Genomic DNA, 24,915 nt, shown 5'->3' on the forward strand with positions numbered 1-24,915 from the left:
CATCAGCATGGATCAGTGTTGTGGACCCTGGAGTTCCTCAGGAATATACTTCTCTTCCCTGAAACACTTCATGTAAAAGATGTATGAAATCAAATCTATAAAGAAGAGGGAGACCAGCTGCCCTCTGGTTTGAGACCTTTAGTCTCTAGAGAAGAGAGAGTATTTCCTGAGGAGTTATATGGGGAAGGCGAAAACATCTAGGAGCTGGCCTCTGAACTCCAGGACGACAGTCGTCTGGACCCCTCCCCTGAGCTAGGCACCCTTCCAGCCCACACTCCCGGCATGTCTCAGGCATCCTTTCAGCGACAAATGGTTAAGGTGGCTGATATCCTAGTGCTATCTGCTCCATCAAGACCTAAGATTCAGTTTGTGTTGACAGACATCCTGGATGAAGGTCCCCAAAAGAGAGATCCTCCTGCCTTTCAGTGTAGCACTGGAGGCCCCTGTACTGAAGGTGTGGGAAAGGCCTGCCTCTGTGCCTACGATTGACGGGGACCTGGCTAGAAAGCACCATCCTTCCCCCTTGTATCCGGCCTTATTGTCCACTTCTGCCTCGCTCAAGAGCTTAGTGGTACAGGCTGCATATCTGAAATCACCCACCTTCCCTTCCCCCTAACAGGTAGAGTAGGAGACTGCACAGCTGCAGGAAGAAGGTTTTTGCATTGAGTAGCCTTGCCCTCCATGCAATCGATGCCTTTTGTACCCTGGCAAAATGTTCTTTCGGTCTGTGGTTTGCAGTGGCCAATGCAGCATAACACATCCTGAGGGAGAGATGAGAGAGTGCATTCTGTCCATGGTCCAAGACAGCAGAGAAGCCTCTTGTCATATTCTGCAGTCGGGTCTGGACACAGCTGATTGTGTCAGCTGATCCATGGCCACTAATGCAGTGGCCAGGTGTTACTCCTGGATGTGGATGTCGGGCTCCTGGATGAGGATGTCGGGCTTCGCGCATGATTTTCAAGCTAAACTTTTGGACATGCTTTTGATGGACAGAACCTGTGTGGGACTAAAGCAGAGGATGCCTTTCAGACGTTCCTATCCTCAATGGTTATGGCAAAGTCCTTGGATCTGACTGTACAGCAGCCCTCTCTGAGGGGTTCAAGTTTTCGTCCCACAGGGCAGACCCTTCCCAAGATGAAGAGGTAGAGGTACCCTAAGGGGTAGAGCGGCTGCTGCCTCCTTCCCTTCAGCACCACAAGGTGCAAAACCTCTTTGAGCTCTTCTGCCACAAATCCCCCTGTGGGGGGAGACATTCCCTGTTCAGCTCAGAATGGTCTAGGACCACGTCTGATGATAGGGTCTTGCAGGTCCTCCAACAGGACTACTGTCTCCCACTCACGCAGCGTCCCCAGAGTATGGCCCTCACACCAACACCTTGCCTCCAGATCCCATAATTTTGGAGGACGTCAGTCAGCTTCTGTCAAAGATCATGATAGAACTGGCACCATGCTCGGAACGAGGCAAGGGGTGGTATTACACCTATTTTCAGGTTTCGAAGGAGGACAGGGGTCTGATACTGGATCTGCGGCTGCTGAATTTGTTCCTACACATGGACACGTTCAAGGTGGTTACTCTACCCCATTTACTGCAAGTTCTTAAACTAACGGAATGGTTGATATCATTGTAACTTCCGGATGCCTACTTCCATGCGCCCATTCATCTAAAGTATTTAAAGTACCTGAAGTTAATGGTGGCCAGCACCCCTACCAGTTCAAAGTCCTGCTATTCAGTCTTTCTTCGGCTCCCAGGCTTTTCACCAAGTTGCTAGTAGTGGTGGTGGCTCGCCTTCAGGAGGGAGAGCATCCAGGTCTTTCCCTACCTAAACGAGTGGCCAATCTGAGCTCTCTCTCCCTACCTAGTGCCAGAGCACCTGCTCCGTACATGTAATCCGTTGCATAGCTTGAGCTTTTCCCTGAACTTCAAAAAGTCTGTTTCAGCCGGCCTAGTCCCTCAAATTCTTTTGGGCAGTCTTGGACACTCGTCTGATCAGGGCATACCCGCCAAAGTGACAAACATGTCTTGCATGGTCAATGTCCTCCAATGAAAAGTCCCTGCCTCAGCCTCTCTGCACCTAGTAGATCTCATGGCCTCCTGCATCATAGTGATTCCAAAGGCACGACTCTGCATGAGATTGCTACAGAGGCTCATCTGTTGCCAATGCTCCCAATTTCAGGACCGAATGTCAGACCACCTGCAAGTTCCGACCCAAGAGACCTTGTGTTGTGTGCCACACATTTGACAGTGAACCGACTCTGGTCTTCCTTGGAGTCTCAGGAACATATGAACTTGCTGGAGTTCAGAGTGATCAGGCTGGCTCTGGTCACCTTCCTCCCCTCTGTGAAAATCAAGACTGTGCTGATCCTGACGGGCAACACAGTGGCCATGCACTACCTCAACAAGCGAGGTGGAGTGGGGTCCTTACCACTATGCAGAGAAGCAGTGCAACTGTGGGGGCACTGGAGAACCACGTCTCTCTGATGGTTGCCCATCTTCACTGAAGAGAGAATGTGACGGTAGATGCCTTGAGCATACATACTTGGGCCTCCTGCAAGTGTGAGCTCTTTTAGGAAGTTCTATAGTTCCCTTTTGGGGTACTCCTCAAGGGATTCTCTGCTTCAGTGTTAACATGAAGTGCGAGTTGTTCTGCTCCAGGGAATTTCTATGTCAGTGACCTCCTTTATGCTTTTCCGCCAATCCCTCTCGTTCCCCTGGTTGGCAGTATTTTGCGCCTGTTCAGGACGATGTTGATTCTGATCGCTCCAGACTGGGCCAAGAGTACCTGTAACCCAAAGTTGCTGGACATGCCAATTGGCCCTCCCTGGCGCCTCACGAGGAAGGAGGATCGACTCCCAGTTGGAGGGATGGGTCCTCCACCGAACCTCAGCGGCCTGAACCTTCATGCTTGGTTATTGAGAGCCTGAATTACAAGGAATGGGACTTGTTGGACGGCGTCCATGATGTACTCCTATAAGCTTGGAGACCCACATAGAAATCTATTTATGCCTGCATGTAGCAGTCATTTTTGGCTTGGTTCCGGGAGAGGTATTTGGACCCTTTATCATGTTGTTTATCCCCAGTTTGGGATTTCTTTGCTGTCTTTGGCCCAAGCAGGCCTATAGATTGGCACTGTAAAGGGATACCTCACTGGTATTTCGGTCTTTAAGAGGTCCCTGGAACTGGGCTCTTTCTTCACAATCCCCACATGCAGTTCTTACAGGGTTTGTGTAACCAGTTTCCTCCATGCCAGTTGATAGTTGGCATGGGATTTTAATTTGTTTTGTTTTGACATCCTTATGGGAACTCCATTTGAGCCCCTCAATTCCTGTTATATTAGGTTACTCACCCTTCAGCGGATTTTCCTGGTTGCCATCACTTATGCGAGATGGGTGTGTGTGTGTGTGCTAGAGGCGTTCTGTTTAACCTCCCTATTTGGGTTTCCCCAAAGAGAAGATGACATTGAGAGTGAGACCATCCTTTCTTCCAAAGATGATCTCAGGTTTTCATCTCTCTCCAAAGATCCACCTTCCTGTTTCTTTCCTCTGTTTCACCCCTCCTATGCATAGGAACAATCCCATTGGCTAGACCTTGTGTGGGCCCTCAGCTGCTACATCTCTCGGATGAGATAGGCCAGGAAAGATTACCAGCTTTTCATTGTTTTCTAAGGTGCCTGTGCTGGCAGTGCTGTGACCAAACAGACCCTTTCAAGATTGTTCATTCTCTGCATCTCGAAATGCTATGATCTGGCATGAAGAATGTGCCTGAACGTCACAGGGCCCATTCTACCAGAGGTCAGGCTGCCACTTCTGCCCTGCAGAGTGGAGTCCCTAACCTAGACATTTGCCATGCTGCAACATGGGCATCACTGCACACTTTTACTAAGCATTACTGCTTGGATTCCCTTTCAGGACAGGATGTAATTTTTGGTATGGCAGTCTTCTAGAGGTTTATGGTGTAGGTGGTGGTGTCCTTGCTTTCCTCCCTCCTCCAGATTTAGGTACTGCGTTGGTAGTCCATCATAGATGAGGAATCCGTGGGAGAAAGGAATCCGTTATAAGAGAAATTGCTTACCTCTCTGTAATATGAGCGGATGTTGGGTTGCTCCCCGTGTGCAGGGATGCAATGCAGCTCTGGTTTTAGGCTTTGCAGAATAAGATCTCCTTCTCAGCAGTTCACTTAGCTAGGATGGAGAACACAATGGCGGACACTGTGAGCAGGCAGGGCTCGTTCTCTAATGAGCGGGAGCTGTGCCAGGAAGTTTTTTAGTGATTTTTACCCTTTTGGAAACCCCTCTGGTGGATCTTTTTGCAACCAATTCCAACAAGAAGTGCGTACTGCTCTGACCCAGGGACTTTCATCTGAGAGGTGCACTGGGCGAGGCTTTCCTCATGCATTGGAACTTTTTACTTCTGTATGAGTTCCCATTGATCCCCGTCATTCCACAATTCATCAGGTGGTACACGAAGACGACGTGGTACCAGGGCCATCTTTATATGATAATCTGTCCAGCATTATGTCTTCCCCAGAGAGACAATCTGCTCTCGCAGGAGGGAGGTCTGGTCCTTTATCTGAGGGTGAACATGCTCAACCTGCATGCCTGACTCCTGAAAGGTTAAGGTACAGGGATTGGGATCTTCCTGAAGACATTATGGAGGTGTTCCTTTGGCCAGAAGACCAGCTGAGAAAGTACATTACCGTTGCCGACATTTTGCAGCTGGTGAAGAGCTGAAGATGTTGATCCTTTTCGGTGCAAAACTTCCAAGGTTCTGTAGTTCCTATTGCATCTTGCCAGGTAATGGTCACAGGTCTCGTCAGTAAAGGGATATTTAGTTGCACGCTCCATCTTCAATCGCACGCTCGACTAGGATCTTTTTTTTCTGATTCAGATTGTAAATCAGTCCCTAAAAGGTCTAACATACCTTTCCCCCCAACCCCTTCGTGGTGCTGGCTTGAAATCATAACCTAGTGTTGACTTTTCTAACAAGAGCACCATTTGAGCTGTTGCTTTCCTCCTACTCAGGTTTCTCATTTGAAAAATGCTTTCCTTGTAGTCATAAAGCCCGTAAAGGGAGTGAGTTGCAAGCGTTCTTATGTAAACCACCCTTCACAGTCTTCTCGAGGGATATAGTCGCACTCCTTTTTACCACAGGTGATGTCCGAGTTTCATCTTACTCAAACAGTCTACTTGCAACCCCTGCTTTATCCATCCAAAGAGGAGGAAAAAGTTGCATATATTATATATATTTACTTCACCAGAGCAAATAGCTTCAAGTCGGACAACCAACTTGTGGTATGGTGCAACGGCTCTAAAACAATCAAAGGAGTCACAAATCACACAATTTCTAGATAGATTGTGCTGTGCATTGCAGAAAATTACTATATGACCGGAAAGAACATCCCTGACTGTTTCTGGGCACATTCAGCCAGAGGGATGGCTGCCACGTCGGCGTCCAGAATAGGAATTCCAGCGCAGAACATTTGCCAAGCGGCAACGTGGGACTCCCTCCACACTCTTTTGAAACATTACTGCTTGGAAACGCTGTCAGTTTTGGTAGAGCATTCCTGCAACTGGCTTTTGTTTAATATTAATGAGAGTTTACCCATCACTCCTCTTTAATATGATAATGCTATTGAGTCTATCTAAGATGTAATCCATAAGAAGAACAAAATGTACTTCCCTGTGGTAATGTTCTTTTTGATGGATGTTCATTGCAATTGGACCGATCTCAGCCTATTCCTCTCCTTCAATGCTTTCAAGTTTTTACTTCTAATATAGTTTACACAAGACAACACTAATTCAACTGATCAACGGGGTCATGACAGCAGGGTGAAACCTGCAATGGAACATCACCAGTGAAGAGGTGCAGGACTACATGAATTCAGAGCTCACAACTATCCGTGAAGACATGCAACACATCAGTTGACTGGCTGGCCAAGAATACCAGGAAACGACTCGGTTATAACTGAAGATCTATGGCCATAGAGAGACTTCTGGAAGTACATCAGACAGATCTATGGACACTGCAACGGCACCTTCACCGCCAAGTGGCCAATTAAAGGCATCTGGGCCCCACCAGCAAAATCGTACCATTCCCATGACCTGTTCCCAGAGAAGTGTGGGAAGTCGACCACCTGGTAGTCCAGCCAGATATCTTAATTCTGACCCAGTGGTAAACCCTGACTAAGGGCCAGGTGTTGTTCGTGGGTGACAGGACCTTTTGGGACGGCAAGGCAAATGGGATATCATTGACTGGAAGGTTCTTGTTTCATGGTGCGGTTAAGAATGTGAAGTTGGTTTCGGTGGCTGCAACATATTTGCACTTTGTTAGCCAGATTTGAGCCGGACAGTTCGTATGGATTGTGTCCTCCAACGTATTCCACATCTTTGACATGTAATGTCCACAGCTGTGCACTTCGGAAACTTTTTCAGCAGAGGGCGTCCTGCGTCGATGACATCGGGTCGATGTCCCTCGTAGGCCTCCGTCGAGGGCGACGTCACCGGATGTTTTAAATAGGACGCACGGCACCTGCAGCTGCAGTTCAGTTTTTCCCGCGAACGTGTTCCTTTGTGAAACTCGGCGAGCCTCGTGTGTTCATCATTGAGGTGTCTTTTTTTTTCGACCCCTCCTACTCCGTGGTCTGGCTTCAAGACCTGCCGGGACTCCAAGTCAAAAATGTCGATCAACAACCCACATCGCATTTGTTTGTCGTGCTTGGGCGAGTCGCACGACACAGACGACTGTTCGAAATCCCAGTCGCTGACTGCCAAGGCCATGTGGGAGCGGAAGGGGAAGCTCCAGGTAGGTAGGGGTTGTAAGTCCCGAAAATCCAAGTCCAAGTCTAAAGGGGTGTCCACCGACGACTCGAGGGGCGACTCTCTGCGTCGGGTGGAGGCCTGGGGTTCTCGGTCCCGGAGTGGTTCCCACCATTCTTCTTCTTCATCGCAGCACTCGCAGAAGCGCCATCACCGATCGCCTTCCCCGTCGTCCTCGGAGGAGGCAGACGCGAGGAAAGTGGCATGCCCAACGAAGTTCTCGACTCCAGAGTAATGGGGCTCTCGGCATCGAAGCCTTCGGCACTCTCGGCGCCGTCGGGTCTTTTTGCCCGAAATTTGCCTTTGGCGTACCCCGATGTGGTGGATCCTCCTAGGAAGGCTACGGAGAAGTCTGTGAGGCCAGTTATGGACTCCAGGCACTCTTCTGTCACCAGGCCACTCCCGTTGGCTGACATATATGAAGAGGAAGAAAGGTCTGAGTTTTAGGACCCTGGTGAACTTGATGAAGCTCCACTTTTTTCTGGAGCCAGTCAGTTGGAGGAGTTGAGGCAGACCCTCTATGATGCCAGTGGATTGGACACTTCTCTGGAAGTGGAATTTAGTAGGCCTGAACCTGGGGCTCATGCAGAGTCTTCATACAGAATGTTCATGGCTAGGGTCTCAGAGTATCTGGGCTGGTCCAGTCCTCCTGAAGACTTTGTGCAGGATGATCTAACGGACATTTTGGATCAAGGTCCGTCCTCTGACCCGGTTTTACCATTTCATCTCACCTTACAGAAAAGGGTGGCAGCTGCTTGGCAGTCCCCGGAATCTCTTCCGGCTGTTAATAAATCTTTGACAAAGAAGTACCGCCCTTCTGTTGGCGACGCCAGCTATTTATCTACTCACACTGCTCCCAAGAGTTTGGTGGTTCGTGCAGCTATGGCCACCTCGAGGCAGGCGGCGTACCCTACCATCCCTCCGGATAGGGACGACAAGCGCTTCGACGGTTGGGCCCGGAAGGTATTTCCTGCTGGGAGCATGGCCTTGAAATCGGCCAACTCCACTTGTGCCTTGGCAGGGTTCTCACACACTGTGGAACTGTTTCTTTAGCGGCTGAGCATATTTCCAAGGGGGAAGAAAAGGATGGGTTCCTTGCTCTCGTGCAAGACGGCAAGGATGCCATGTGTGAATCCCTTCAGTCGGATTGGATACGGCCGACAGTGTTAGCCGATCCATGGCTACGAGCGTTATACACAGATTTGCGTTTTTGCGGAAGTCGGGTTTTGCTCCAGATGTGCAGGCCCGTCTTCTGAACATTTGATGGCGTACATTTGTTGGCAGCAAGACTGACGAGAGTCTTGAGAGGTTGCAGACCGCGAAAGCTGCGGCTAAATCTTTAAGCGCAGCTGTGTGTCAACCTCCGCCTTTTCATCCTAGGGGACAGCAATGGAGGGGAGGTTCTTTTCGTTACTACTCCTCCTTTGGTAGAACGAGAGGGGCCGCCAGTCAAAGGGGCCAGTGAAAAAGTACCCGTGGTGGTCGGGGAAATCGTGGTGCCAAAGCTGCTCAGGCAGCTGCCTCTTTGCCTTCAGGCACTGCCGCAGCCGCTTCCAAACAGTCATGAGCCCATGTCCCATGGTTCGCCGGTTGGGGGCAGACTGTCTCAGCATCTCGAAGAAAGGCGATCCATTACTTCAGATGCGTGGGTTCTGGATACCATAGCCCATGGCTACTGCCTTCCCTTCCTTCAGCGGCCTCACGACAATCCACCAGGGAAACTCTCTTTGAAGCTTCCAGATCTTCTCCTCGTGCAGGAAATCCTAACCCTGCTGGAGAAAGGCACTATAGAACTGGTGCCTGTAACGGAGAGGAACAAGTGATGTTATTCCCCTTGTTTTATTATTCCGACGAAAGACGGGGGATTGAGATCCATCATGGACTTGCGTTGGTTGAACAAACTTCTCAGGAAGGACAAGTTCAAGATGGTTACTCTTTCTCAAGTCCTCCAGGCCCTTCAACTTCAGGATTGGTTGGTGTCTCTGGACCTATAGGATGCTTACTTTCATGTGCCGATTCATCCCAAGCACAAAAAGTACCTGAGGTTTGCGGCTGGTGACTTGCACTTTCAGTTTCGGGTCCTGCCATTCGGACTAACCTCCGCCCGGAGGGTCTTCACCAAGCTAATGGTGGTGGTGACAGCGTACCTCAGACGAGGGGGGATTCACATCTACCCCTACCTGGATGACTTTCTGATCCGGGCACGCTCTCCTGAGCAAGCTTTGGGTCACCTTGGTCTCACCTGTCGCACCCTCCACAGGCTGGGCTTCTCCCTGAATTTCAAGAAGTCGCATCTGACACCTTCCCAACAGCTCCAGTACATCGGGCTGTGTTAGACACGTCCTTGGGGAAGTGCTCGCCTCCCAAGGTGAAGGCTCATCACATTGTGCAGATGGTGGACAAATTTCAACATGCCCAGAGTCTCCCGGCTTTCGAATTCTTAAGGTAGCTCGGCCTCATGGCATCCTGCATTTTTCTGGTGCCAGAGGCCAGGCTGTGGATGAGATCCCTGCAATGGGTTCTCAAGATGCAGTGATCACAGTTCTCAGGCAAAATGTCAGATCCCGTTCAGATTCCATTCTCAGTCTCCTAGGATCTTCTCTGGTGGGTCAACGAAGGGAACCTGATGAGGGGAAACCGTTTTGGCAACCATGGCCGGAGGTGATTGTAGTGATGGATGCTTCCCTCACAGGATGGGGTGCCCATGCCAATGATTTGACAGCCAGCGAACGTTCGTCTCTGTCGGAGTCCAAACTCCACATCAATCTGTTAGAGTTGAGGGCCATCAGGCTAGCCCTGAAGGCTTTTCTGCCTTCTGTACGGGGGAAGAGTGTCCTGATCATGACGGACAACACAGTGGCCATGCATTACCTCAACAAAAAAGGGGGGTAGGCGCACTCCTGTTGTGCAGAGAGGCAATGCAGCTCTGGTTCCAGGCCATCCAGCAGGGAATTTCGATTTCGGCAGTTCATCCGGCCGGAGACGACAATGCGGTGGCGGATGCTCTGAGCAGGCAGAACACGATCTCTCACGAGTGGGCTCAGGAAGTCCTTCAGGAGATCTTTGCCCTTTGGGGAACCCCGCAAGTGGATCTCTTTGCCACCAGTGTCAACCGGATGTGCGAGAGATTCTGCTAAGGGAATTTCCTCCAAGAGGAGCCTTAGGAGACGCGTTCGTGGTGGATTGGTCTTTCCCACTGCTGTACGTGTTTCCTCCAGTCCCGTCATTCCTCAAGTGTTACGGAAGTTACGGAGGTTACGGAGGTTCGGTTCCCACATGATCCTCTTTGCTCTGGATTGGGCCAGCAGAGCGTGGTACCCGGACCTTCTAGAAATGTCCATCTGCCCTCCATGCCGTCTTCCCTACCAGGAGGATCTGCTCTCCACGCTGTCTTCCCTACCAAGAGGATCTGCTCTTGCACGAGGGGGGGTCAGGTTCTCCATCCACAGGTCAAGACTCTCAACCTTCAAGCTTGGTATCTGAAAGGTTGAGGTATAAGGATTGGGACCTCCCGGATGACGTGACGGAGGTGTTGCTTTCAGCCAGGCGGCCTGCAACAAAATCCCTGTACCGTTGCCATTGGCGTAAGTTCTACGACTGGTGCAGAGGTCACAATGTTGATCCTTTTCAGTGCTCCATTCCTATGGTTTTGTCTTTCTTACTTTCTTTGGCCCACAAGGGCCTTCAAGTTGGTACCATTAAAGGTTACCTGGCGGCGCTGTCTATCTTTAAGCGCCCGTCTGAAGAATGTTCTTACTTTAAGATTCCTCTGATTTCTCAGTTTCTTAAAGGACTGACTAATGTATTCCCGCCGCCCCCTTTCCAGGTGCCGGTTTGGGATTTGCATTTCGTTTTGAAATTTCTCATTGGTGCTCCATTTGAACCTTTGCAATCCTGTCCTTTGAGATTACTGTCCTTCAAGACTGTGTTCTTGTTTACGGTCACTTCCGCTCGCAGAGTGAGTGAATTGCATGCACTTTCATCTAAGCCACCCTTTACTGTGTTTCACAAGGACAGGGTTGTACTGCGGGTATGACCCTCTTTTCTACCTAAGGTAGTATATGAATATCATTTGAGTCAAAAGGTGGTTCTTCCATCTTTCTACCCTCCTCCTCCTGGTAAGGAAGAGGAGCAACTCCATTGGTTGCATCCTAGGAGAGCTCTGAGCTTTTACATTTCTAGTCGAGGGTCAGAGTGGACGATCAACTCTTTGTAGGATACGCTGGACACCGATTGGGCCAGGCTGTTACCAAACAGACCATGTCCAGGTGGATTATCCTCACCATTACGGAGTGTTACCGATTGGCGGGTAAGGCCCCTCCTGATGGTTTGCGAGCTCATTCCACTAGGGGCGTGTCTACTTCCAAAGCCCTCCAACGGGGGTTCCTATCAGGAATATTTGTGATGCAGCCACATGGGCTTCAATCCACACCTTTGTTAAACATTACTCCCTGGATACAATCCATGGTCAGGATATGGCCTTTGGAAAGGCGGTTCTTTATTCCACAATCTGATTGGGTACTCTAAATTCTTTTCCCTCCTCCATTTACTAGTACTGCTTTGGGACTCTGTCAAAGATGTGGAATACTTTGGAGGACACAATCCATTCGATGAACAAGTTAGTTACCAACTGGTAACGTTCTTTCGACTGGATGTTCCTCCAACGTATTCCACATCGCCCACCCAGCCTGCCCCTCTGGAGAATTTCCTATGCGATTGCAGCTTATGTTTCCGCAAGGCTATGTGCATTCAAGCAGGCATGAGACTGGTGCCACACGTTCTCAGGGAAAAAACTAAACTGAGGCTGTGTGTGCCAGGCGGCCTATTTATAAAATCCAGTGACGTCGCCCTCGAGGAGGCCTTCGAGGGACATCAACCCAACATCATCGACGCAGGATGCCCTCTGCTGAAAAAGTTTCCGAATTGCACAGCTGTGGACATTACATGTCAAAGATGTAGAATACGATGGAGGAACATCCAGTCGAAAGAACGTTACCAGTTGGTAAGTAACTTGTTCTTCTATGTGTATTGGCCAGCGGTGGAGAGGAGATCTTGTTCCGCTGCCTCAGTCTGGAATAGGATTTCTAATTCCAACACTTTTGCCTAAGGCTCCTCTGAGTTTCTAATCCTACCTTCTCCCAACCTTCTCACAACATTTCTGCCTCCTCAACTGAGCCCAGGTTATCGCTAAAATATTCCTCAGTGGCTTGACTAATAGGCTCCATCACGTCCGGCGCCAGCAAATTGTATGCATTTAGCCTCCATATCCCATGGGGTCTCTTTTGACATAGGATCCACTCAACCAGAAGCAGGAATGATCTGAGACACCCCTTGCTAAGAAGCTTGCTTTATTAACTATATGAATGTTAATTCTCGGTGTCAGCATATAATCTAAGCAGGGGAATGACCCATGCACTTCAAAGTGAAATGAGACGCCTTTACCATCCAGATTCTGGTCCCTCCATACACCTATGAGGCCTAAGGATCTTTTTTTCAGCTTGGTCTCTCTAGACCCCAGTTCTTGCCGAGCCAGTTCTATCATGTTCCCAATCCATTACATGGTTAAAATCACAACCTACTTTCAGAAGGTCTCACCCTTCTCCTAGAGTCATATCCTTTAATTCTGCCATCAGTTCCCTTTTCCCTGGTGGATTAGTATGTACACTTCGGAATGTAATGGGTGTGTTGCCTATCCTTTCTACAAGTTAAATGCAACACCCCTCTTATCCAGCTTGAGGGACTTTGTTTCCCATGGTGTTGTTTTCCTAATCATAATAGCTACACTCCTAGATCCCTTTACGAAGTCTGTGCGAAATACCCCTATGTACAAGTTTTTCCCCAAAAAATGACATGGCGTTCCCTTTAAGTTAGTTTCCTTTAGCATCACCCGTTCTGGCCCATATCTTCCCAGGAGTTGCATCTTAGCTCCCCTGTTTTTTTTTTCCTTTTTCTCTGACTGTTTATTACTTGTAGATGATCAGATGTCTTGGAAAATACAATTAATTTATAGGAAGAGTATTCTCTTATGATTGTCAACCAAGGAAGACAAAGTAAAGCAAATATAATCCCACCGTAAAAAGGGTCCGGTTCCTCCCCACTAACCCCCCGCCCTCCACTTTCCCCATATTTTCTCCAACTTCTCTGGGCAGCCCAGGGTATTGTACACCCTTTTCTCCAGGGCCATGCATCTGTCCATTTCCATGACCCACCGCTTCAGCCGAGTGCGCTCCGCCACCCCCCACATTGATGCAATAATTTGCTTCAGCAGTCCCATAGCATTGGATACAAACAGCTTCTCATATATAGTGAAGGTATTTTCACCCCACATCCCGAAGGAGCAGCAACCGTGGGTCCTCGGGTATGACCAGTTTTGAAACAGAGTGAACCTTAAGTCATTTCTGCCAAAAACCCACAAACCTTAGGGCATTCCCAAATAATATGAAAGAACATACCTTCCATCCCCTCGCATCTAAGAAAGTCAGTACTATCCACGTGCCCCCACCTAGACAATATTGTGTGAGAATAATACACCTTGTGAATCACTTTAAGTTGTATAAGTCGTATCCTCTCTGAGATCCTTATTTCCCTGGGGGACATCAACGCCTCCACCCAGTCCTCCTTTTCCAATGAGCCTGCGTCCCTTTCCCGCCTGGCCTTAAGAGTGGCCAAATCTTTCCCCCAAATGCGGCAAAAACCTGGTATAAGGGGGACATAACCCGGGCCTCTATGCACTTTGGGAGGAGATTGGCTTTGAGCGGTGAGTGAGAAAGGACCTCCTGGAGAGTCTGAAACTGGGCCTGTAAGTGTGTGCTAATTGTAAGTGGCGATACCTTTCTGTCCCCTGGAGGCCAAACGTGGTTTGCAGGTCGGCAAACGAGACTAGTGCACCCTCCTTTAACACCCCACACCTCTCCCAGACCCTCAGCCTCCCAATCTTATTAACCTCTGGCAGATGCACATTGTCCCAAAGCGGTTGGCACAGGGTCACCTTCTCCGCCCATCCCATATGCTGGTGCGCATTCCCTCCAAACCATGGTATGTTGCATCATGGGCGGAAGCAGCCGACCCCCTGGGCCACTAAAATGAATCAGGATAGGAAGCAAACCCCTCATCCACCGTCTCTCTGCCCCAACATGCGGTAGATATGTGCGCTCTAAGGGAGGCATGGTATCACAAGTATGACACTGACACAAGAGCTAAACGTTTCAAAACCTTTATAAAATGTTTTGGGTTTGGAAAACTCCTACTTTGCCCTATAGCTACCATGGGAGTAGTCTCTACCAGCAAATAATAAAGAAAACAGAGCCCTAGTTAGTCTATCTCAAATCAAAATGGCCAAGCTATATTTTATACAAAAATGGTGTAAAGGGGAATGTGTATCCAAAGGAAAGTTAGTGTTATAACATAAAGGATCAAGGTGGCTGAGTCGGCTCTCCTCCCCACGTTGGACAGAACAGAGTAAGGCGGCCCCCCCGCAGACAGGATGACGCACTCTGGCTCAGGTTATCAAAAAAAAGGCAGTTCAAAACGTGGGTCGAGGCCCACTTGGCCTTCCACGTTGAAGTCATTTGTTTTCAGTTCACCACAAGCTCTTTCACAGTTCAACAAATGTTCACGTAGGTCTCCCTCTGTCGGGCTCGGACATCTAAACAAAAAGTACCTGATTCAAAGTAGATCTCCCTTAGCCGGGCTCAGACCTTGCAATCACAGCACCTGCAGGGGTTCCCTTCCCCAAGCTTCATTCACATTCATTAGGGGTTCCCTTCCCCTAACTTATTTCACATTCCAGGTCTCCCTCAGTCAAGTTCGGACCTTTCACTGATGTCGAAGACTTTCGAGTGTGCCAGATTTTTTCATAGACCTCCGCAGGACCACTTCGACTTTTCACTTCAGCTCTCCCTTATGTTATTTGCTTCTGTCTCTCTTGGTAGTTCCATAACGCAATCAGAAAAGTTCAAAGAAATCCTTTTCTTAAAGCATTCACCTTTTAACTTCCCCTTTCGTCAGGATTCATCTTGACCATTGCGCATTTCAGAGTTCGTTCACTTTGTCGCTTTATAACAAGACATCAAACGTTTCGCAGAGACTTTCGAGAAGGCTATTTTCATTTGCCGGACCAACCTGCTACTTTGAATCACTGTCTTCACAGTTATCGGTAAGTTTTAAAGTTCACTACTGGTTTGCTTTCTTTCACGTATCATCAGCACACTTGCAGCCTTCAATTGTGAGATACACTGTTGCGGCTTCAATCTTTCCTTGATACATATTGGCCTTTCATGTCTTTCGCTAACCATTTGTGTACATTTCTTTCTTTTTTCTGCGGCTTTGATTCACAAGTCCAGGTTGATACCAGAGAATCGGCCTTGCCTCCAACTCTGCCATTCACTCGGGAGGGTCGCTGGCATCCTTGAAACACAATGCAGGCTTCTTCTTGTCTGGGATTTGGCTTTCTCCGTATATCTATCATGGTTTCTCAGAGGCAACAACCTCCTGTAGGGATCTTTAGGGGTTGCCTACCCCTTGCTCTGGTCCTTCTATCAGTCGTCCTGCTCAAGTGGGTTCTCCTTCACCCCAGAAGATCTGCTCCTTCTCGTGTCTCACCTTGCTTAGAGTGTGTCTCAATGTTCCGCATTTCATCCGTGTGGGGGGGGAGCTAATTGGTATCAGAAGTATGTAATTAATGTCAAGTGCCTGACTTTGCCTGACCTTATTAACAGGACATGTCCACTGAGATACGGAGGTGTTAGCCTCATTACTCTCATTCCTCCTCTTCCTCTGCCCAGTGTTTGGGTAGAAAGGGTGGTGGGAGTTGGAATGCTGAAGAATCCTATGGAATAGGATGAGGTATGGGCACGGGAAAGGGGGGGATACCGCGTCTCATCGTCGGTTGCCTCCCCCCCACTGTCCGAAGATCCCTCACCCAGGTGATCCACCCACACTGGTCCACCCCCAGAGTCTGGATCGAAAGGTGATAGCCGTGCCGTGGCCACCTGAGAGAGAGATCCCTGGGGACTAGCAAGTGAGACACCCTTCCGTTTCTCACAGTGCCCATGTAGCCAGTAATTTACAACTGCCAGCTTTCCCGCCCAGTAATAGCTACACAGGATGGGGAGACCCCTTCCCATAACGAGTGCCAGAGTTTCACCATGGCAATGTAGGTCTGGCCCACACCCCAGAGGGAGGGTACAGAGAATAGCATCTATTCTATCGAACTCTGCTTTGGGGAACTGAAGAGGAGCATTCTGGACCATGTTCAGATCCCATGGCAGAGCGTACATTCTGAACAAGGCCACCCTTCCAAGTAGCGTCAGCAGGAGGGATCCCCAATGAGTGCCATCCCTGGTGAACCTGTCCGTAATAGGCTGAAGGTTGGCACGTATGAAGTCCCCAAGGTCAGAGCCCACGCGCAGCCCCAGGTATTGGAACCCCTCAACCGATACCTTGTACGGGCAGTCCTGAGGGATATCTTTGTCTGCACGCTGAAGTGGGAAAAAGATTTCCCCCAGTTCACCCACAGCCCACCGACCTCCTGAAACTCCTGCAGCATGTGTGTGACCCGGCAGCAAGCAACACCCAGGCCTCCCAGGCAGACCAGGAGGTCCTCTGCGTAAACCAAGACCCTGTCCTCCTCTTCGTCCTGCCAGCGGAGCCCCGACCAAGTCGGTTCCTCCCACAGATGAATCGCCAAAGGCCTAATTGCCAACGTGAATAACAGATGTTAAGGGGGCAGCCCTGTCTCATCTCTTTCTCCAGGGTTAAAGTCCGGCAGGACACTCAATTCACCCACACTTCAGCTATAATGCATACAACAGGCAAATCCAGCTCAGAAAATTCGCCCCAAACCCTATGCGAGTCATCACTTACCTGATAAACCCCCACTCCACAAAGTCGAGGCTTTCTCTAAGCCCACCCGAAAGAAGAGCTAATGGATGCAGAAGTTGAATTCCTGAGATATGGCCATCTACAACCTTTGATGTTCATGCGGGTGGACTTGTCGGGCATAAACCGGCACTGGTCTGGATGGAACCTACCCAGGCGCCCCACCAACACTCGCGCCAGGATCTTAACCTCCCCATTAATCAAGGAAATTGGCCTGTAGGATGCACAGGACTCCTGCGGCTTGCCCGCCTTGTGGATGACGACAATAGTAGCCCGTCTAAGGTCCAGGGGGAACAGGCCATTCATCTTCGAGTGGTTGAAGAGGTTATGCATGAGCTGGGATGTTTGCTCTCTAGTCCTCTGCCAGACCTCGATTGGGAAACCATTGGGCCCAGGGGCCTCACCAGACTGAAGGTGCAAGATGGCTGCAGAAAAGTCATCCCCCTTAATTTCAGCTTCAAGGTCAGACCTCTGTGCAGGGGTCAGTCGTGGCAGGGAAACGCCATCCAGAAAAGGGAACCCCCACTGATGGGCCCCAGGCCTGTCTCGAGTGGTAGACATCTTCAGAATAAGTGGTGAACGCTTCTGTAATCTCTGTCGCTTCCATCATCTGCACTCCTCATCATCCGCAAGCCCCTCATGCCAGCTGATTCCTTCACGTGCCTATGTTCCTCGTCCCTTCTCTCAAGCCAGACCAACAGTTTATCTGCACGGTCACCAGCCTCATAAATCTGACTATGTTTAAGCCAGTGCACTTGCCTGACGTTATAGAAAGCAATGTTTCTGAGTCAGTCTTGAGTACTAAGGGTAGCTTGCTGCTTGTCTGGGGTTCCTGCCTCCAGTTATTCCTCCTCCACAGCAATCTCGAGGTCTTCCGCCTCACGGACCGCCTGCATGTGGGCCCGCCTGTGTACGGTTACCAAAGAAATAATTTCACCCCTGAGCACTGCCTTGTAACCTTCCCACAGTATCCCTGGATTATCCACCGAACCCTCATTTACAACAAAATACTCAGTTGTCTTAGTGGTCACACCCTCTAGGAACTCAGGGAAACCCAGGTAGTAGCTGTTCAAATGCCATGGTGGCTTCGCACCGGGCCTGGTGGTAGTGAGCTCCATGATGTGAGAAACCTGAAGGTGTCTCCCTGTCTAAACCTCAGGGATCTGTCATCCAGGTGGCCAGGACACAGCCATCCCTATTGGATCCAGTTCCTGGGGTGGACCAGTGAAGGAGGATCACCTGGATGGGGGGTCCTCGGAGAGTGGGAGTGCGACTCCAATGGGTAAGACGCGGTATCCTCCTTCCTTTGACGCCTTTTCTCCATCCTCTCGTTTAGGACATTCAAAACCACTACCACTATCCCCGACCCCCTTTTCTGACACAAACACTTTCGCACAACACAAAGGATAACTGACTAACACCAGAGCCGTTTTCCTGACATGTACCAATACAACGGTCAGGCAATTAACCTGAATCACGCACACCTGATGGCGCTTTTCCTTCCCCACAGGGATAAAAGGTAGAGCAAGAGAGTACAGTACGAGCGAGGCGAGCACGACAGACATCACAACGAGACGGCTAATCAGACGCGGCCGGCAGTTCAAGCGAAGGAGAAAGGTGGCGGGAATTGAGAGGTTGGCGAGGAAACAAGTGACCTTGCTCTTTTCATCCAACGCCCGCTGAAACTACGAGAAAGAAAGCCTAAGACCGGGAACAATAGCACGAGTGTCTTGCAGCAGATGTCAACGGTACCCAGGGCAAGCCTATGCCGATAGGGAGGGAGGAGCGAGGTAAGCTCCAGCGCCCGTGGTACTGACCTTGACTCCAGAAAAACCAAAAGGCCAAGCGGTTCATCACAGCTAGTGAGTCGAGAGGAGAATTGTTAAGAACCGGGCTGTGTTGAGATAGAATTTACAAGGGGGGTCCTGGGAGTCCCTCTGCCAGACATTTGTCCTGGTTATGAGAGACTTACCCAGAGTCTTTAGCTCACTATCTTTCACAGAGAAGAAATATCCCAAACATATCAGTCTTTGTCCTGCCCTGGGGCAGTCCAGCACCAAAATGCCTGTAGATTCGAAAGACTTTGATCTACAAGCACTGTGAAAGAAAGGGAAGTGAATCCCATCAAAAACATTGAATTGTGTAGAAAGAGAGCATTGAAAGTAAAGAGCTCTCAGCGCCAGGAAGAGGGGGAGCCAGGGGTCAGCCATTATCACCCTGATCGAGAGCCACAGTAAACCTGGTAAAGGAGAATCAAGAGGGGCGGAGCCCGGAAGAGGGGGATCCAAGCGTGAAAAGTTGTCACTCCAAGATTGCGAAAAGTGAAAGCAAAGATTAAGAGACGGCAAGAGCGAACCCAAAGGAGGGATGCCAGAGAAGTAGTATTTGAGCTCGGCAGAGGGAGATACAGAGGTGAAGCTATCAACCAAGCACTAGCAGTCAAGAGGGGTCCGAGCCCGGCAGAAGGAGATCCAGGGGTGAAGCTATCATCCAAACTTCAAGTAAGAAAAGATCTGACATACAAATTGGGGAATACATTACGAAAAGGGTCAGCGCCCAGAAGAGGGGGACCCAAGGGTGAATTATTATCTCCCTAACAAACTTTCATCTGGTTAAAGGAACTTTTGTTTTTGTTGTTTGAACACGACTTTCAAAGGAAACAAGACTTGGCCATCAAAGGTCCTGAGAACTGCCATTGAACTGTCTCGTGCTGGAGAAGCCCGAGACTGTACTGTGCTCCAAACTCCCATCTTACCCCGTGCGTAAAACGTGGGGGCAGGGGGACCAGGCTACTGCATCCTGACATATTATTTGAGAACACTTCTTTCTTTTCTTGAAACCTACCTCACACCCTTTCTTTTGTATTAGTTGTAATGTTTGGCAATAGGTTTCTTAGTATAGGCCCTTTTTGTTTGACAAGACGCTACTAGGACTGCCTTATTTTTCATTTGATGGTCGACGCTTGCTCCCATCTTAGATTTAGAATAGGTGTTTTTCCAACCTGCATACAGAATTAATTGTTCAATAAACACCCTTGAACTATGATCACTTGTGTATGTCTTACTTGTGCCACCATGAGTTCCTTACAATGAACAGTGGGGAATGGTCAGAGATGCCTCTGGCTAGACATTTAATGGATGCAAGTTTATGAAGCTCCCCCAGTGGAAGAAAGAAATAGTCGAGCCTAGACATGGATCCATGCACCCCAGAGAGGAAGGAGAAACCACGGTCCGAGCAATGCAACGCCAACCAGACGTCCACCAGACCCATTGTGTGGGAAAAAGTGTTTTGATTTGTGGTGGGGCTACTGGTCTTCCCCCCTGGTGTGGGTATGATCCAACAGCGGATCCATGACGTCATTAAAATCCCCTCCGCTCCCCCAAGGACCCAGGTGTCTGCCTGATTATTCCAGAGATTGTCGTTCGAGAGCTCCATTGCCAGGGCCGGTTGGGCATATGCACACACAATACCTAAGACCTCTCCCCACAACTCCCCCCTTACCAAGAAAAAGCACCCACAGGGTCCTGTGTAACGGTCAGAAGCTGGAAGGGGAGCCCCCGGTATACCAGTATCAGGGCGCCATAGAAAAACCAGCATGCACCGCCGTCCGGTAGTGTGTGCGCTTCAAAAACCGAAACTCCCTCCCCCAGCCAAGTGGGTCGCCGTGAGAAGAACTAGGTTGGGTGAGTGGCGGTTAAGGAACTGCAACACCCGTCCTCTCTTAATACCCGACCCCAACCCATTCACGTTCCAGGTCAAAAAGGAGAGCAATCTAGATCGGTCCCCCACCGCCATGGTCATGTAGGAAAAGTATTGCACAGGAAAAGAACCCAGTTCCCTTGCCTCGGTCTAAGAAAACCAAGAAGTCCCACCACATCCTGAAACACCTGCAAGCATACCAACCATTAGAACAGGCTACAAAGGAACCTAGCCCAACTTATCCCTGCCACCCGTCCCCATAACCCAATCCTGCCTCCCAAACCCTGTACTTCCCCCACAACTAGAAGCATCTGTCGCTGGAACTCGATGCCAAAATGGCATGAGAAAACAAAATCAAACATAAACAGGGTCATCGAGAGAGAGCAACCAGAGCCCCCTTCAAGCCCTCACAGGGAACACTGTACATAATAACTTCAGTTGCAGGATAAATGAAGCTGAGATAATCATTGAGGTTGCTGTCCAAAATGTCAGTAGGGAAGGGGCAATCCCACCCCTCCTTCTTCACCCAGTGCCCGTCCGTTCCGGAGCGTTGCCAGTACCATCAGGTGGATCAGAGTCCTGCATCTCAAACAAAGCAGGGGAAGACTCCCGTGCAGGCCACGGTCTAGACTGTTCTCTGGGCGATCTGGACCTGGGCTCTGATAGGATATACGTCTTCATCCAGTCCCACGTTTCTTTGAGATTGTGAAAAAGGTGAACTGTTCCCTTGTAGCATACCTTAAGCTGCACTGGGAAAAAGAAGGCATACTTAATACTGAGGGACAACAGCGTCTTCTTGTCGGAGTCGAAGGATTGTCGAGCATGCTGTACTTCGCTTGTGTAGTCCGGAAAAAGCCGATCCGGTTCACGTTACATGTGGAGGAGGGTGTTGCGGCCCCTGTAATTGAGGAGCCGCGCAATAACAATGCGCCTAAGTGCCCTGCGAAAAGGGCAACCCGTCCGGACCCGGTAGGCTTGCTCTATAGAAAATAAGTTTGACAGTTTCCTCAGTGCCATCAGGTCCATTAACCATTGTTCCAGGAAACTTTCCACACTTGGCCCTGCCTCCTTTTCCGGAAGCCCAAGTATGCAGAAGTTGATCTGCCGCGATCAGCCTTCACTGTCCTCCGCCCTGCTCTCCAGAGCATTACGTTTTTGTGGGACTGTTGCTAGTTGTTTCTCCATCCTCTTGACCACGTCCTCTGAGTACAAGATGCGCTGTTACGTCTCACACATTCACAAAGATAGCTTGCAGAGATCTTGCCGCAGGAAGGATACCTTTGACGCCAGGCCATCAATCTTCCCCTCCACCGAGGATCTGGCGTCCCCAATGGCACTCATGATATCCGTAAGTGAAATCTGGAGTTCACCTCCCACTCCCCCGGGGCGGGCTGGTAAAGGTTCGTGGATCGCAGGGGGTGGGAGTTACTCACTGTGTAGCGATCCATTTTATTCTGGGTGGCTGCCTTCTGCAGCTTATCATTTGCCATCGTGTAAAAGTGCTGCTCCGCAGATCAATCTGGCCATGGGTATACAATCAGGCTGCAAAACCAGAGGGCCCCAGGGGGGCTGGACTTGTAGAGAATTTGGACCCCCATGTAGTCCCACGTCACCCGCACACACAGCCAGGTGGGCACCACTTTACCACCAGCAACAAAGTCTGGGCAACTGCAGCCAGCCAGTCCAGCAGTCACTAGTCCAGATCATCAGAGGCCCCTCACACTCGATCCCAGCCCCTGCACCTCTCCAGCACCTCATCGCAGATTGGGATCAATTCAGCCCTCCAAGCCAGTGCTGCTCAGTCCTCCATGGTCTCTGCTCCTCCAGCCACTGCCATTAAGGGTCCAACAGGGAATACCTGAAGACCTACGGTCCAGGAGATGCCGCCTATAAATTGGAGAGGGTCACTATGCAGTCAGTGCAAAAAGGTGGATGTAAATGTAACAGCAGGACCAGATGTCCTGCAGAGTGGCGAGTATCATCAGAGGTAGCAGCAATAGGCACCAGCAAGCACCCACCTATGGACCAGTTCTCTCTCCTGTGCGGGACACTTCACTACCTGCATGGGCTGCAAAGTCTCGGACGCTCCTCCTCATTTTGGGTCCTGCAGTTTGCTGTCAGAGCGCCTGCTAAGGGATCGACCTCCCCACCGCTAGCCGACTCCGCAGGGCAGGGGAAACAGGTCGGAACTCCTCACCAGTATAAAAGCTAATTAACCTAACATAAGCTATACACATTTGGTATTAATATAGATAGGCATGGGGTGACACGCCAATCTTATTATACTGTGATAATCTACAATATTTTGCACCCCATATATGTGAATGCCAGTGAATTGGGGACTGGGCAATATTCGCAAACTCTGGTGTTCCCATCACAGTTTTAGTGAGAGGAGACATTATCTCTGAAAATAAAGAATCAGAGCGGACCTTGAACCTGCACAAATTAGTAATTTTGCATCACTGTTACATAATTTCACCCTTCCCCATTTTCATATGCCTATTTCAAAAGAGTGTCAGAGAGAGAGAGAGAGAGAGAATATATATATATATATATATATAGAGGGTTTTAGGTAGACTATACTGACAGAGTACATGTGTACCAAATTGCACTGACAGAGACTCAGAGCCTTCAAAGCCACACAAGCAGAGGAAGAGGTAGAGACAGAAAGTATCCAGAACAGACCACACAAACAGAAGGACAGTGAGAGGGTATCCAGGCATTGCATCGAATGCAAAAGCATCGAAAAAATGATTTTTTTTTGTAGGTAAAGTTTTTTTTTTTTACTATAATTGGTTTTATGGGGTAAAAAAACGTGGTTTGGGGGGGACCAAAATTCATTTTTTGGATGCATTCTTTCAATGATTTTGCATTCGATACAATCAATAGGAACCCACAGAGAGAGTGTGTGCACATGCATTATACTCTGGATACAGCTAATAAACAATTGATTCAAATGACCCCCTGTATTATAGAGCTAGATCAGAGATATTGCCTGATCTTTGTAACTGTGTGTAATCAAGACCTACGACTGATTTGTACCCATGTAAACCATCTGTAATTGGACAACATTGAAATATATCAGAAGAGATATCTCCTGGCCACCTGTCACTGTCAGTAATATAAATACATTTCATAGATGCATTCTGATCTTTCTCCTGTTGACTTTTCATTTTAGGATGAGTGCTGAGAATTACTTCACTGACATCGTGCAGTTTAAGAATAATGAGATTTCAGTTTTGGAAAACTCCCCCGAGCCAATTCTTTATGTGCTTGTAAGTATTTATGTAACTCTGGTGACATGGAGCGCTTAAATATTCTGTCACAATGATCTCACTTTGGCAATCTCTCATCAATTCAGTTCAGTATCAACAATTCCGTAGTTTTCTCATATTCAAGTCCATTATTTCATCATCATACACACTCTGCACCAACCACTCATTTGTAATCTTACTGCCCAGCCTCATTAGTCCTTCCTGGATGTGGCCTGTGTGGACAGTTGTGAGGTGGCAGCCCTCCTTTTTTCTTACCAGTGTCACAGATGGCCTCAGAAATCCACATACAAAGATAGGCAAATGTAGGTGTTTTATTACATGTTTAAAGAACTGCTCTGGGATGATTGGAATGGTTGAAACTAAGGGGGGTCCCTGTGACTCTGTTGATCTCCCAGTGGGCTTCCTCCACCATAGTCCAGTCATTTCCAACCCCCAGAATCTCTCCCACATACTCTAAAGCTGCACTCTCTCAGAGCACTGCCACACTCCCCTGAATACTCCACTCCACTGTCTGCCCTTTGCTTCAAAAAAGGCTTTTCAATCTCCCTTGCAAGGGTAGTAGTCATGTGTAAAGGCTGCTAATTTTCCTTGTGACTTTACTGCATGTGCTGTTGAGTTTTGCTGGCAATTCGGTTTAGGAGGATTTCTGTGTCATAAGTGTCTGACAGGGACTGTGGAAGGGACAGAGGTACCAGCAGACATATACAATGCACACTCAGGGGGGGGAACAGACTTGAGCCCCCTTAACTCCCTCACCCCACTGCTGGCAATGGATCGGATCTGGCCTAAAGCTTGGTAGGCCACCTACCCCAGGTTGGAGGTGGTCCCTGTTGCCCCTTGATGGGGCCATGACCCTAATCCTGTCACACCTGCTTAAGAATCTAAGCTTTGAAGTCTTGAGAGTAACTGGCTAAACTAATTTCAGGCTTTACTCTTAACTAGTATCTCGTAGCCATGTCCTCCTTTCTGCATGCTGTGGAATTGATATGTCTCATCTGCTTTAAAAAATAGAAATATGTCCAAGAATGAAAGAGACTGCTTTGCTGGCCAAAGGCTCTGGGGAAGCAGCAATAGAGTTTTAGGAGTAACTTCACAAGGAATACAGCAAAATACAACATCTTTGTTGTTCTCAGACTTCATGAACCTAAAACTATTGTTTTGACTCATAGGTTTTGACTCATAGGTGTTTCTTTATAGACATTGTGATGGGATTGAGTAAAGAGGCTGACAAGGTGTTATAATTTTTTACTA

The 24,915-nt window shown here is 49.0% G+C and overlaps 1 protein-coding gene across 5 annotated transcripts in view; it reads left to right on the forward strand.

Moving 5' to 3' along the window:
• TEP1 (telomerase associated protein 1) overlaps positions 1–24,915 on the forward strand; it is a 2,409,067-nt gene that overhangs the window by 2,272,555 nt on the left and 111,597 nt on the right. For all 5 annotated transcript variants that reach the window (XM_069651741.1, XM_069651744.1, XM_069651746.1 and 2 more), the window contains one exon: positions 23,568–23,664. In XM_069651741.1, the coding sequence (XP_069507842.1) occupies positions 23,568–23,664 (97 nt within the window). The remainder of the gene's footprint in view (positions 1–23,567; positions 23,665–24,915) is intronic.

Source organism: Ambystoma mexicanum, chromosome 3p (assembly GCF_040938575.1).
Source record: "Ambystoma mexicanum isolate Mex_15411 chromosome 3p, UKY_AmexF1_1, whole genome shotgun sequence".
Lineage (NCBI taxonomy): Eukaryota > Metazoa > Chordata > Amphibia > Caudata > Ambystomatidae > Ambystoma > Ambystoma mexicanum.